This window comes from Penicillium waksmanii, assembly GCF_028829765.1.
Source record: "Penicillium waksmanii strain IBT 27052 chromosome Unknown utg000005l:1.0-5232799.0:1.0-5237142.0, whole genome shotgun sequence".
NCBI classification, from domain to species: domain Eukaryota; kingdom Fungi; phylum Ascomycota; class Eurotiomycetes; order Eurotiales; family Aspergillaceae; genus Penicillium; species Penicillium waksmanii.
In genome coordinates, this window is record NW_026643252.1 from 2,608,428 (window position 1) to 2,623,465 (window position 15,038).

Genomic DNA, 15,038 nt, shown 5'->3' on the forward strand with positions numbered 1-15,038 from the left:
AACAAATTATACCGCTCTTCCAACTGCAGTGTAAACGGGGGTGTTGTGAGAAACCCCCCGCTTCCCAATTCGACATTCGACGTTTGCACATAGTACGACCTCCACTACGACATAACGCACGACGATTCTGCGAGAAGGCCAGCCTCAATAATGGCTAGCAATGGTCATGAAACCGAATCCCCCCAGAGACACCGTATAGGTGAAAACTGGAGCGGAGCAAACCCCGTCCCCACGGTCCAGAAGTTCGTCGAGCACCTCGACAAAGAGAAGAAGGAGCGGGATATCCGCATTGACCAGGAGAATCAATCCAAGCAAGAACGGGAGCGCAAGATTCAAGAACTTGGACATGATGATGAACAAGGGGATGTTTCTGCACATAAGGCACGGGAAGTGTCCCAGGCAAAGACCCGGATGGTGACCGATCCCACCACCGGTCGCGAAATTGGGGTGGAAGACCAAGATGAGACATCTATGGATGCTGTCAAAAATCCAACTGTAAGTAGAGGAATACTCAGGCGTATACCGGGGTCTCTTAATTGACACGATATCTAGCTGACGGTTCCCAATGCGAACCTCGGACAACCAACCGTGAGTGATCAGCCATCAAAGCGATAGAATACAGGCAGTGTGAACTGACGATACAACACAGGACGTCAAAACCAGTCACGACCAAGACTTTGCGGAATATAAGGAAAATCAAGATATCACCGCGCCCCCAGATCCCATCGCCGAGGGCACAACATCCGATGTCCCAATCCGCGGAGAGAAGACAAACGTGCTATTCCACCCTACTCCTACTATAACATACCAGCCGATGTTTGACCAACTAGAGAGACGTGGAACGGGACTTTGCATTGGAATCACGGTAGCAATTATCTTTATCGGTCGATTCTTCGGAGGATCGCTGCTAGGACTCATCCCCTTGGCCGCGTGCATCGCAAGCGGCGTCTGGCTATGGGTGCAACAGGTGATTAGAAGTGGCAAAGATATGGAATGGCATAGCGAGCAACTTCGCGGAGAGACTGTAATTTCTCCTGAATCCCACACTTCTCTTACCAAATGGATAACTAATGGTAATAGGCTACTGCGAATCTTCTCCCCGAGTCTGTCGAATGGATGAACAGTTTCCTCAGCGTGGTCTGGGGTCTTGTCAATCCGGACATGCTCATACCAATGGCTGATACAATTGAAGACATCATGCAAGCGTCCGCGCCCAGCGTCGTGGAGAACGTCCGCATTGCCGAAATTGACCAGGGAACTAATTCCCTCCGCATTCTGAGCATGCGTGCTCTTCCCGATGACCATGTGGAGAATCTGAAGCAAAATATTCACGAGGAGAATATCAAGAATAAAGATCCTCAGGAAGCTGCCGCTGCAGAGGAAGGCGGTAGTTACTATAACATGGAGGCTTCATTTGCGTATCACGCCAAGCCTACGGGCTCAAGTGCGTCCTCCAAAGCTCGTAACATGCATATGCAAATCGTGTTTTACTTGGGTATTCGAGGCCTTTTCGGAGTGCCTTTCCCTGTGTTCGTCGAGCTTACCGAATTGGTCGGAACGGTTCGACTTCGTCTTCAGATGACCCCCGAGCCACCTTTCGCAAAAGAACTGACCTTCAGCTTGGTCGGCATTCCACACGTGAAGGCAGCTTGCGTGCCTATGCTCAAAAGAGGTGTAAATATCCTCAATCTGCCTCTCATCTCGGATTTCGTGAACTCCTCCATCGGCGCCGCTTGCGCCATGTTCGCTGCACCTAAATCCATGACGATGGACCTGAGTATGTTGCTGAAGGGTGACGACATCCAGAAAGATACCCTGGCTTTGGGTGTTATGTGGATTCGTATCCACCGGGCTATCGGCTTGAGCAAGCAGGACCGCCGTGGCAGTGAGGGCGGCGGCAGTGATCCGTACATCAACCTGTCCTTCTCCAAATACGGAAAACCTATGTACTGCACACGAGTCATTACCGACGACCTGAATCCGATGTGGGAAGAGACTGCAGCGCTACTTGTGACGCCAGAGTTGATCAAAGCGGACGAAAATCTCAGCATTGAACTATGGGATTCGGACCGTAACACGGCGGATGATGTCGTCGGAAAGGTCGAGCTGCCCATCCGCGAAATGCTCCAGCACCCTGGTCGCATGTTTCCCCAGATCTCTAAGCTCCAGGGCCTTGATGAGGGCAGTGAGATGCCTGGCCAACTGCACTGGGAGGTGGGATACTTCGGGAAGCCCAAGCTGCGGCCAGAGCTACGCACAGATGGTAAAAAGAAGGACCTCCCAGAGAACCTCAAGGGAAATCCTACATTCGAAGATGAAAAGGGAACTATCACCAACGAAGAAGAAGATGCCGTTATGCACACACCTCCCGATCCGATCTGGCCAAGCGGTATCGTGCATATCGTCGTGCATCAGATTGTGAATCTCCAACTCGCCAACATCAAGGGTAGCGACGGAAACCGGAAGGGCAAGGAGTACGAGCCTGCTAAACCATATGGTGAAAACACCGAGGAGCAGGGCGATGAGCTTCCTACGAGTTACTGCAAGATCCTGCTGAATGATCAGCTGGTAAGTGCCTTTTTCAAACCCGACTCGCCCGCTCATCAACGCTAACAATCCCTCTCATTTCTTCAGATCTATCGTACACGTCCTAAGGCCGTGAGCTCTAAGCCTATATTCAACGCCGGAACCGAACGTTTTGTTCGCGATTGGCGATCTGCCGTGGTTACTGTTACTGTTCGAGACCAGAGATACCGCGAGCACGATCCAATCCTCGGCGTCATTCCTCTCAAGCTGTCCGACATCTTCCAGACAAGCTCCCAGGTTACGCGATGGTACCCAATGGATGGTGGTGTCGGGTTTGGACGTATGCGCCTGTCTCTTCTTTTCCGGCCCGTCGAGACGAAGCTTCCCCCCGCCATGCTCGGCTGGGACGTTGGCACCTTCGAATTTGTGGCCGACAAGGTCGTCGCAAAGGGAATTGGCCGCCAGTCGAAGATCAAGCTGCGCACCGGTGGGAGCGTTGGCAAGATCCGCCGGGCAGCTTGCAAGCTTGAAGGAAGCGACGCGGTCTACGATACATCTGACGAGAGCTACCGCGATTCATTGCGTCTACCCGTCAAGCATCGGTATAGATCACCCGTCGTTTTCGAGTTCCATAGCCAGGGCAAGCGTAGCGCGACGGCATATGCTGTTCTCTGGCTGCAGCATCTAGTCGACAACGAGGAGACTGATATCGATATCCCCATCTGGACGACAAAATTCGGCCCGCGCCTGACGCAGAACTATATCACGGAGAAGAACTGGAAGGCCAAGGAGGTCCCTGGTCTGGAAGACCTCACCGAAGTTGGAAGACTCCAGTTCCGCTGCAAATTCTCGCCGGGCATCGACGAGTCGCACGAGCGCTTCGTCGTCGACAATGATTCACGCGAGACCTTCGAGACATGGGAAGCATGCATGTCGCAGGGTGTGCGGTCCCGCACCGTTGAAAAGGATGTCCCCGAGGAAGTCCAGCAGAAGCACGAAAAATCGCTCATTGAGGGACGGGATGTTCTCAAACAGGCTGATCCGGCCGAGCGTCGTCGCTGGCTTGATCGTGAAGGACACGATTGGAGCGGTGCCTTTGGTCAAGATCCGCGCGCCTACACAGACTCCTTCGGACGAAAGGTGGCGGAGCCTGGTCGTGATACTCCTCCCCATGACCCAGTGACTCCCCCGCCTCTAAAGGGCCAGCCGAACCCCCGGCGGAAGGATGGGGCTGGTGAGGCAGAGGCAGGTAATGGAGAGAATGGTGAGCTGTCGGATGAGTCGTCAGACTCGGATAGCGAGGAGCTCTCCCGCGGTCCTTCGATAATTAGTCCTACAGCTGAGGCCTCCTCGTCGAAAGCTAGCATTTCTCAGACCGAAGAGTCTAACCGACGTAGTGATCAGCGACAACAGCGGGGCTTAATGCAGTGGCGTCCAGCGCGCAATGCGGTCTTCGTGAAGGACGAGGCCAAGTTTGCGTTGAACAAAATAAAGAAAAAGGTTGGCGTCGGGGGATTGACTGGCCGAGAGCCGGACGTTGAGACTGAGACTTGAGTGTATATCTAGTAAATACTACATGATGTTTTGGAAGGGTCTTGGGGGTTTCGGGATTATTATTTTATGGCGTTAGTCGGCGCCTATATGTGATTTACTACTACGAAATGCTATCTTACGATACTAAGAGCCTACTTTTCACCCGATGGTAATATAGGCTAGCACTATCATATGGCCCGGTATTATTCACACTAACCCTGTAGATAGTAATAGTTGAACAGGGGGGTTCCGCCTATCGCTTAATGGCAATGGAGAAAGTCTCGTTGATAGTGGTTCTATTCTACAAAAGGGGTGAGGGGAAAGGCCGGGGTAAGTGAGGATCCATGGATGCAAGTGGTGTGCTAACAAGTAGTATCCCTACGTTGTAGCTCTATAGGTATATACGGTTGATATCTCGGGTACACAGTTCAACTTCCAACTTGAAGAACAAACTAGGTATTGACACAAGGAAAGGAAGGAGGAGGTTTTTGATTCCGTTGCATGGTCCCTGTAACAGACAAAGCATCAGTTAACAACCATTACTCTTCTTATATTCAACTGGTAGAGCTCGTTAAATCAATGGGACGCCCACAAAATCTCCCACTCATTCAGAGAGGTAAGAGCATTGGCTACCAAAGCGCGGCAAACGAGCTTACCAACATCTTTCAAGCAGTATTTTCATTTGCTTCAATCAGCCCTGGAGTAGCTGACATCAACAAAGATCACTTGACGATTTATATTTGTCAACATGAGCGCATCTCGCCCCAGGTACAGCTGGAAGACCTAGTTTCTTTTTCACCCCATGCCCTCGAGGACTCGGAGTATGTACTCGTGATACATACATAATCGCTGGTGTATTGACGAACGATCCAGCCAGCCGAGATGTATGGAGAATTGGTGGCCATAGCATTACTTTGAACCTCTCATAGTTCGGAGGAGTTGCCCCGCCGTTCAGCTCGTGGATATCAACTATTATGTCATTGTGGACAGATTGGCGCCAATGGTGACAGATTGAGAGCAGAGACCACCATTGGATTAACGATTATAAGTCGCCGATCTTAATTTGATGAGGATACTGCGTATGTTATTGGGTTGTTAGAGGGAGCTGCGGGGATTTCTGCATGGAAAGTGAAGGGGCGCTGGGACAAAGCCCCACGGATGCGGTAGAATGGCGATGTTGATACAGAGTACGGAGGACAAACTACCTGGAAACCATATTCAGTCGTAGATGTGACACAGACTACATCGCAAATAGCCGCCTAGTCTGTGGCTGCATAATGCTGCACGTCCTGTCACTTCAAGTTGCCAAGGAGATGGCGTCCGGGTAATACCGGGTCCACCCATAGAAGCACACTTCATTTACTCTATTCAAATAGTGAGAGATAAAGCCAGTGTAAGAAATAAGTAGATGTATGTCCAATGATGTATTTGGTGTATTAATGGTACCAACTTGAATAGAGGTAGTATATGCCCGCACCCACGGGATGAGATGAGAAGAGTAATCGCTTGAAAGAAAAACAAATGAGCCACCAGCGCCTCTAGCAAGCCATCAAGCAAGAGCAAAAACAGCAAACACATGATTCATCGAATCTTGAAAATATGCATCACAATTATATATGCGCGTAAGGAAAAAGCCACCAGCAAAAGACCCGCGACTTCAGTCTCGCCCTCGCCCATCTAACCCAGTGTCATTGCGATAGATATTTCGATTCCGGCCGCGAGTCCCCCAAAATGCATGCAGGTTGATCGTATGGTATTGACTGCGGCAGCTCAGACTGCGCACTATCCGGACTACCCTCGATCAGGACCGAGAGTCCACTTCCACTCACGGCGCCGTTTAACCCGACTCTGTCGCGGCGTCTGCGGCGTCGAAGAGTACGGATTAGCCTCGAGACCATCCAGCAGCGCCACAGCGCGAACCTGTCGCTCAACGCGCAGCGTGCGGCGTTTCTTGCGCTCTTCCTTGGAAAGAGATGTTCGGGCGCCGATTTTGTCTGTGCTTCCTTCGTCCGTACTTGACTCTGATACTGATAAACTGCTTGAATCCGAGTCTGACCAAGACCCTGACCCGGACCCCGAACCCGATGTAGATCCCGACGCCGATCCTAATTGAATTCCAGCTTCGTCATCTTTCTTGATGACGCTTATGGCGGTGTGGATGTGAGAGTGGGTGTGGGTGTGGGTTTTGGTGTTCGTATTGCTGGCCCCACTGTCTGCCTCGTGCACTGCCTCTTCCCGGACGAGATCCAGGTGCTGCGCCGTATATCGCTCCGTGCGAATCTCTTCTTCGAGGATGTGTCGGAAGCTGACTTGCTTCTTGGCGGGGAAGAAGACCCGGCGTACGCCTGCGCCGCCAGGTCCACCCGCGCCTGCGGAAACGGAGCCTGAGCGCCGTCGTGAGGCTCCCTCGAGCGGGGAGTTGCGGAGAATGCTGCGCACGCCGAGTGGGAGGCTGTAAGGGCTGCGATAGCTGTATGGGGAGTTGTTGGGATTTGTGTGATGAATGTAGGGGGAAATGGGTTTGGCGATGGGGATGGGGACGGCAGTGGTGTTTAATCGCAGGCCGGAGGTGGAGGTGGAAGAGATCTTGGTAGGTGAAGTGGTGGTGGAAGTTGGGGATGTGGCATCGTAAGCATTTTTGAAGGTATTTCGGACGGTCGGCGATGCGGTCGCGGTTGCAGCGAAGGAGCGCGACAGGCCAGTTGTGGATCGGCCAAAGGTGAGAGGTAGCGAGGTTGTTTGGAGGGTGAGTTTAGGGCGGGAGGAGATGCTGCTGTGGTCACTTCTACCGCTAGGGGGTTGCAGACAGGACATGGTGGATGAGGAGCATGTGCGTGAAGGAAGGGATGACTCGAGTGAAGAAGAAGAAGAGGAAGTAGGTGTCATTGAGCCAGCATGACGAAGAAGAGAAAGGGTATGATGTAGGAGGAGGAGTATGTAATGCAGAAGAAAGAATGGCGGGAGGGGTTGCGCTAAGAATAGTCGGCGCTTGTGATAGTCACAGACACAGCAGATCACAGCAGACCTATGCTATAGTAATACTATAGAGTACAAGTATAAGTCCAGTTGACAGTATCAGTATGCTTGAAATACTCCTGTCACCTGAATAACCAACCACCAACACCAACAGAAATAGAAGCAAGCAGAGATTTTCCTGGGGACTTTGAACTATTGACGCCACATCCAGCCCGGTCGGAGATGGCGATCGGCCTTGACTGCCGTTCTAATTTAATCTTAAAACTAGTGTGGTTATGGGTGGACTGGATCTTTGACTCATATTCTGTAGCTGTAGCTGTAGGCTGCTACTATAATTTATTGTCCCTCCAAGTTGTCCTCCCTCAATATCCATACAGTCCTCGTAAGAGTATACTCGTACACTGCACTGTTGTATGTTTGTTCTATAAAAAGAAAAGTGGGGCGAGGATCTTTGATGGCGAAAACTGGAGTTAACAATGTGGCCACATGGATTGATTGTCAGTACCTGTAGGTATCTTACGAGTCCGAGTACTGGATCTGGATCTCACGAGATCTGCTTTCTTTTCTGTCTTATTTGCCTCCCATTTTATTAATTCCGTGGAGCTGCAGGGGAGTTATTAGCCGCACAGCTCCATGGCCGAATACTTGTGGCGTCGGTCTGGACACACCAATGTCTTACTTACCTACTCCGGATCCATACTTAATGAAATATCTCCTTAACAAAGCCCCTCTGCCAGGCATCGATCTTTCTGCAGCCCCCATCACTTCCAGCACATTCGATACCCTTGCCCGTTGGATCCCTAGCCGCGTAGCCCCAATCTTCCTTTTTTTTCAAAAAAAAAAAAAAAAAAAACATATATAACAAATACGCTCAACTTTTAGAGTATTCTATACTGAGGGGTATCTGGAGCAAGGGTTCCACTGCAAACCCTCAGGCTACCAATGTACATATTCATGCAACGCTTATATTAGTTAGTGCACATTCCCTAACCCCGCCGCATTGCGCGTCTCAATCCGCTGAAGTCCATCCCCTTAACCTTGTCAGCACTGTGGTCCCAATGGTCCGGTCCAATGGTCGTGCCTAACCCAGTCTGTGCTGCCGTCCCACCGGCGACATGGGAGTGCGGCCCACAGTTTGGTTACCGGGACCCTCCGCTTCCAGAAAACTTGCCGAAGCCAACGACTTCAACTATATCAACATACAGAGCACGGGAGCACGGTTAACGATTATTCTTTCCTTTGCCACATTAGCCCTCACCCAAGTCATTGAACTGAATAATCCTTATATCTATACCACAAACTCTAGGCAAACAAAGCCGCAATCTCATCCTTATAAGCTGCCAGGGTCTGCACCCGCCCGACACTGCCCTTAACCGTCCGTACAAACGGCTTATCCTCCGTCGCTATGATAATTCGATCGGCAGAAAGAGTCACACACTGATGGACCTGAGCATTGACCTTATCAATATGAGACTGCAGAGCAGCAAGGAATGAAGCCCAGCTACTCTCGTCCACAGTCCCGGTATACAATTCAAGCAAGAGCACTGGCGCCGAATACCCATGACCTCCAATTAACGCCGATTTAACAGCGGGATGAGATTCGATCTCTGGCTCTAGGCGCGACGCATGGAGTCCCCTCCCATGCGAAAAGCTAACATGGTCATCGGCACGACCAATGATCTTCCACAGACCCTTGTAAACAGGGTGTTCGGTCCAGAGATCATTCGTCGGGTAGCGATCACGGTCCGTATAAAGCTTGAAGATTGACTGTATTCGGTCGTCGGGCTGGCGCACAAAGACCAACTCGTGCAGATCATCGAAGCGCGGCTCGAAGACCGCTCCGGCAAGTTCGTGAAAACTGATGTAGTCCCATGCGTCCTTTTTGCCATGAATTTTTGTTATGTAGCCTCCGGCCTCGGTACTGCCGATGGTAGGTGTAACGTTTGTATGCGGCGCTAGCAAATTGCCTGCCTTCGCTGCTAGAGGTGCCCCAGCGTACTGAACACGGGCGAGGCTTCGCAGTGTATCGAGGCCGGTCTGTGATAGACATATTTCTTCGATGAGGGCCGGTGTTAGAAGGGCGGAGTTTACTTTGCCGTATTTAATGACATCCAGAACGGTTTGAGGAGTTGGTGGTGCGGATGGTCCGACTACGATGATTGTGTCGTTGAAAGTCGTCAGTCCCAATATGAACATCATTCCAACCAGCTATTCAGGGTTAGTCAAAATCCACAAATCTGAAAAAAAAGATTTCAATCATAGAGAGGGGGGGGTATACATGTAAAGATGGCAGCGGGGTATATAGTCGTTTGTTGCTATACTGGCCGACCCGGCTCTCTTTCATGTCTGGAATAGACGCCACCACGCCGGGCATCGCCATCATATACTGCGTATATGTAAGTGGTTTGGGGTATCCTAACGGTTGGTCAGTATGATTTGATACCTCACCCGGGCTATATAAGCGACGAACCTGTGGTGCCTGATGTGTGGAAGACAACCCAGGGATCATCCTTAGCCTCTTCCCACGATTTGGAGTATGTATATGTGGGTGCAGGGTCTTCGTTTACGAAGACACTGAGATCCGGCACCGTGATAGCTTGAATGTGAGGCGCTTCCTTGAGTACAGCTGCTATGGGTTCCGCCATCGCGGCTGTCCGCAGATATAGACCGCAGTTCTTGGCATTGAGGATTCTCGTCTGAGCTTCGGGCGTGATAAGTGGCGAAGGAAGGACGATCTAGCACCGGTAATGTTAGATAAATGTCACATTTTGAGTCGTCTTTATCACTATGACATGCATACCACTTTCTGCAGTTTCGCTGCAGCCAAAGCCAGGATTGGATAGAGCAAGTCCTTGGGACCCGCATAGGCAAAGCTTTGGAATGACTCGGAGCTCGGGGGGTAAATTCTCAGATAGCCAATGCGCGGCATGGTTGGTATAGTTATTTAGCTGCCGAAAGCTGATATCCTTGTATCCTTGGGACAGATCTTGGCCGTTTACTGGAACCGAGGTCCATGGATTCCTCGAGTCATCGTTGGCTCTTCTCTCTACCGCGGAGATAGTAATCTCCTTGCCTTTCTCGGCAGCGGGAAGGGAAGAAATTTTAGCATTTGTCATGGTTTGTATTATGATCAGAATTGCTCTTATGTTATGTATTAGAGATGTGGTGGAAGAGGGGTAGGTAGAAGGTGGCCTTAATCTACCGAAGAGAAAAACGTAAGCCCCCACTACGGCCGTATAGGGCGAGATGCTATGATCGGAGTTTGAGATGGATCGATCAGGGTTTATTGGCGGTGGATGACCGGTTCACTTGAAAGTAGTGGCATAAAACAAGATTAATTTGTTACGAACTATACCTACATATTCGAGCCGGTTGTAGAATTAGATTTTCAATGCAATTTGCAAGTGAGCGGCGTAAAACACTATATCCGGTAGCTGCGTCGTAAATCACCACATCCGAACATGATGCAGCAGGGAGGTCAAAACTACAAATCCAACTAGTTCGCCAGGTTCAATGGATTTTAGCTTCTGAACTGCCAAGTTTCCATGATGTTTATTCCTTTTTTCCGTGAATTTCAGCAATTCCAGCTTCAGCAGTGGGATCAGCCACAACCACAGCCCGTCCCTGCACAGCCACCGCAGCTCCAGCCACAGTCGCGCCAAGCCCGTCGGGATGGCCGTGACAGATTGGCGTGCCACGACAATCCTCACCTGTCCCAACAATCAGCCTCGGGTCTCATTCACGATTTTGGCCTTGAATATCAGTCCACCGTCCATGGAGGTGACTGTGTCCACTCAGAGTCTATGTCTGCAGCACCGGTGCGTGACGACCGTCGTATCGTCCTCCACCTGGTAAGCATTCCATTGTATGTACTATAGCTGGAGCTGGAGTTGACAATACCAGGACTATGACTGTTTCTATGCCTCAGTCTTCGAGGTTGAGCAACCGGCCTTGAAGTCCCAACCCCTGGCAGTGCAACAGAAACAGATTGTTGTTACCTGCAACTATGAGGCTCGACGCCGCGGTTTGCACAAACTGCAGCTCATCAAAGATGCCAAGCGCATTTGTCCCGAAGTCGTCATTGTTCTAGGTGAAGACTTGACCAAGTTTCGAGATGCGTCGAAAGATATATACCATTTCATCCGCGGTTTCATCTGGGGTGGCCGCGTCGAAAGGCTTGGCTTCGACGAACTCTCTCTTGACGTGACAGAAATGATCGACTACAATGTTGAACTGCTCAATCGGAATGACATGACTACTTCCTTCTTCCATCTCAACAGAAATGATCCGACCGTTGGATTCACTTACGATGCCACAAGATTTCATGGCTCTACATATCCGCCCCCGAGGGGAGAATCTTTGGCTGTGGCGGCCGATCCCTCAACACTGGAAATGAGGCTTTTGGTTGGCTCCCATTTGATGGCATACCTTCGAAGCCAGCTCGAGTATGACAAAGGCTTCACCGCTACAGGCGGAGTCTCGACTTCCAAGTTATTGGCCAAGTTAGTTGGCAGTGTTCACAAACCAAACCAACAAACAACCCTAGTTCCACCATATGAACTCGCCAGCGATGGCAAGGAAAGCAATGTCATCCAGTTCATAGACGCCCACGAGATCCGCAAAATACCAGGCATTGGATCGCGGTTAGCACAGAAACTAAGAACACGGGTTGCAGAACAAAATGCTGGCGAAGAAGAGGTAACAGTGCGCGATGTTCGCTTGTACCCTGGTATGAGCCCGCCGCTACTGGAGAAAACTCTTGGCGGACCGGGTGCCGCGAAAGGGATCGGTCAGCGAATCTGGGGGATAGTTCATGGTGTGGACAATACCGAAGTGATTGAAGGGCGTGATTTGCCCACCCAAATCAGTATCGAGGACACATATGGTCGCGGCCGTCTGGATAGCCCGGAAAGTGTGCGACGGGAATTGACGGTATTGGCCAAGAGTCTGCTCCGACGAATGAGAACCGACTTGCTCGACAGGGGTGATGGCAATAATGAGCAGCCTAGGTGGCTGGCACATCCCCGCACGCTCCGACTATCGACGCGGCCAAGGAACGCACCGGAAACGGACGGGGTACGGACGTACAACGCTAATCGAATCTCGCGCTCGGCTGCACTGCCGAGCCTAGTCTTTAATCTAGACGAAAGTATCGATTCCTTGGCCGAACGGGTTGTCCAGGATCATGTCATGGGGATGTTCCGCAAATTACACGCTGAAAGGTCCGGGTGGGACCTTGGCTTGATGAATATCGCCGTCACAAACATGATTGAGAGTGCGGGAGACCAGAAACAAAGTAGTGGACGAGATATTGGGAAAATGTTCCGGCAACAAAAATCAATTCTGCGGGAGTGGACTGTGCATGAGTCGGATGATCGATTGGCGCCGAGATCAGAACCCGACCTGTTGGAGGAGAGTGAGGAGAGTGAGTCTGGGTGGCAAGATGGAGACGAAGATGGGGATCGCGACGCGCCGTTGCTAAGCATCGAGTGTCAGTTATGCGGGGCTCCGATCCCACATTTTGCTCAACAGGCGCATGAACTCTACCATGCGAGCGAGGAGACTTGAACACTTTCCAAAAGGAGAAATTGCCTCGAAATAAAACCCGAATATAATGGAAATCCTATGTTACAGAGTTGGCCTCCCTTGAACCAGCCAGCAATGTCCTATTAGAGGACGGGGAGGATGGAGGACAAAACAAAACTCGAGAAGGCCATGGCCAAGTCCAAGCTACATTTCACCTACGCGGGTACCTGCCAGAAAGAGTCTATTCGGACCAAGAGTAGGACACGGAGAGGAGCTTTAAATTTGCGAGCCTTGTGCGAACGAGCCAACGCGGGGATGGGTCCGCAACACTCCATCGGGCTAGGGCTTAGCGCCGAGTCACGGCCCCTCGACCTGGTCCAAGGATGCCAGGATGTCGCGTGAGATATTAGCCAGATGATTGACTTGCCGTCCGATAATTATCCGGCGAGGGGCGTGAAGGCACATATAATGGCATTCTCTTAAGGCAAAAGAACAATTAGCCTTTATGTGGAGGGAAGCCGCGTCGACTGATTTACAGTTTCTGGCAGGATTGTGTGTGTGAATCGCCGTAAATCGCTTCGACGAAAGACCAAGAACAGCGAGCAGCGACAAGGTGGAACGAAGGAACCAGACCGTGCTCATTGGAGGATTCGCTTGGTGCGATGCGGGGAAATTAGAAAACTTTAGTGCTGACCCAAAAGGGCCAAGGCTCAACCCCCCCCTGAACCTGATGGCGAGACCCTCTGGGCCAGACACTTTCTCGCCTATTCTGCCTTCATCTCACAGATATTGCCTATATTCAGAGGGACTCCGGTGGAGTTGGGTTTCTTGGAAGAATCATTATGGGCTCGTTTACTCCGGTTGACCCCACGATTGAGCCTGTAGACGGAGGTTTGAAACATCGTTTCTACTGTTGGATTAAGTCGGTGCTGTGCTGGAAACTGTTTGCATGTGCCAGCGTGTGGCACCTACGCGAGAGAATTAATATACTACCCTGGCCCCATTCCCCCAATCAAAAAACTTCAGAGCCCGCGCTTCGTTTCCTCTTTCCACCGCGTGCTACAACTCAGGCAAGGACCTCACGGTGTTTCCACATTTGTATCTCGCTCGCTAGCTAGCGTGGGATCTGACCCCCGGGCCTTTGGCCACTAACATCGAGCTTGGGGTCCCAAAAGTACTCATTCTCGGCACTTTCACCCCCCATCCCCCCAACATTATAATACTACTTCGCATGGCCGTTCCCCTGGAGTTGTCAACTATCCTTGATCGTGGCTTGTCTTCGCTAGGCGCGAAGGCCATCTTAAGGCCCAAGTGCCTTGGTCGAAATAATCGACGCATTCAATCCTTTCTCGGTCCAAGTTAACATCGATTGAACGTGCAGGTCGCGTCTGAGCTCGCGAATTCCACTCTCCGGCGGCTACCATGTCTAGCGACTCTTCTGAAAATGGGATCATCGGCGAATACGCGGGCAATGATTTCAGCATCAAAGCCACTTTCACAGTGTTCTTGGGAATCGCTCTCTATAACTCTATTGAGCTTATGGTGTTAATATTTGCCTCATTTCGCCGATACCAAGGTCTTTACTTCTGGAGCTTGTTGCTTGCAACGGTTCTAGGTGTAATTCCACAGTCCCTGAGCTTTATTCTAAAATACTATAACATCGGCCCGCTTTGGTTCTCCATCACCTTGTCCACTCTGGGGTGGTATTTCATGGTCACGGGACAAGCGCTGGTGTTATTTTCGCGCCTCAATATCGTGGTGCAAGATTTAACAGTCAGTCATCGTGTTCTGGCGATGATCATTGTCAACGCCATTGTCTTGCATATCCCAACGACGATTCTCACCTACGGCTCCAACTTTATCCAAACCTCAGTTTGGGTCCATGGATACACCATAATGGAGCGCATCGAGCTCACCGGCTTCTGTCTCCAAGAATTTATCATTTCCGGCCTATACATCTCAAAAACTATCAGCATTCTCCGCGTATCACCCCCCAGTATCCACGGCCACAATCCGAATCGCAAGGTCATGTATCAACTACTTGCCATTAACGCCCTCATCATTGTTATGGACATCATTCTGTTGGTCTTCGAATATCTCAATTATTTCGTCATTCAAACGACGCTCAAATCGGCGGTATACAGCATCAAGCTTAAGCTTGAGTTCGGCGTCCTGAGTCGCCTTGTTTTCCTGGTACAGTCACATCAATACTGGCCACGAGATTCACCCCGGGTCTATCCACGCCCGACGCCAGCTCGTGAAGAGCTGGAATATCACACATTTCTTGATGATTCTCGAGATAGTCCGGGCTATGTCTCTACGCCAAAGAGTTGTGAGCTAGCTACTTCTCGTCATATATCTGCCTGACCGGGTGGTTCTTACGCATGCTTCATAAATAATCAATGTAATTTAAAAATGACTTATCAAGACCTTTCAGAATGTCTATTGACCTTAGATTATCAAAAATTATCACTGTA

The 15,038-nt window shown here is 50.7% G+C and overlaps 5 protein-coding genes across 5 annotated transcripts; 3 read left to right on the forward strand and 2 right to left on the reverse strand.

Moving 5' to 3' along the window:
- Positions 1-150: 150 nt before the first annotated feature.
- Positions 151-4,080, forward strand: N7481_005869 (C2 domain protein; the record flags this gene model as incomplete). The annotated part of the gene is made up of 5 exons (XM_057265088.1): positions 151-495; positions 553-588; positions 650-1,024; positions 1,081-2,568; positions 2,635-4,080. 5 exons carry the CDS (start codon positions 151-153, stop codon positions 4,078-4,080), a joined length of 3,690 nt encoding a protein of 1,229 aa, XP_057122808.1.
- Positions 4,081-5,850: 1,770 nt separating this feature from the next.
- Positions 5,851-6,873, reverse strand: N7481_005870 (uncharacterized protein; the record flags this gene model as incomplete). Its single annotated transcript, XM_057265089.1, has 1 exon — positions 5,851-6,873. The coding sequence occupies one exon, from the start codon at positions 6,871-6,873 to the stop codon at positions 5,851-5,853; it is 1,023 nt and encodes a 340-aa protein (XP_057122809.1).
- A 1,464-nt stretch (positions 6,874-8,337) lies between these two features.
- On the reverse strand, positions 8,338-10,151 carry N7481_005871 (putative AMP-binding enzyme; the record flags this gene model as incomplete). Its single annotated transcript, XM_057265090.1, has 4 exons — positions 8,338-9,243; positions 9,314-9,450; positions 9,506-9,770; positions 9,822-10,151. 4 exons carry the CDS (start codon positions 10,149-10,151, stop codon positions 8,338-8,340), a joined length of 1,638 nt encoding a protein of 545 aa, XP_057122810.1.
- Positions 10,152-10,838: 687 nt separating this feature from the next.
- N7481_005872 (putative DNA polymerase iota) lies at positions 10,839-12,603 on the forward strand (the record flags this gene model as incomplete). Its single annotated transcript, XM_057265091.1, has 2 exons — positions 10,839-10,886; positions 10,939-12,603. The coding sequence occupies 2 exons, from the start codon at positions 10,839-10,841 to the stop codon at positions 12,601-12,603; spliced, it is 1,713 nt and encodes a 570-aa protein (XP_057122811.1).
- A 1,380-nt stretch (positions 12,604-13,983) lies between these two features.
- N7481_005873 (uncharacterized protein) lies at positions 13,984-14,928 on the forward strand (the record flags this gene model as incomplete). Its single annotated transcript, XM_057265092.1, has 1 exon — positions 13,984-14,928. One exon carries the CDS (start codon positions 13,984-13,986, stop codon positions 14,926-14,928), a length of 945 nt encoding a protein of 314 aa, XP_057122812.1.
- Between the last annotated feature and the right edge of the window lie 110 nt (positions 14,929-15,038).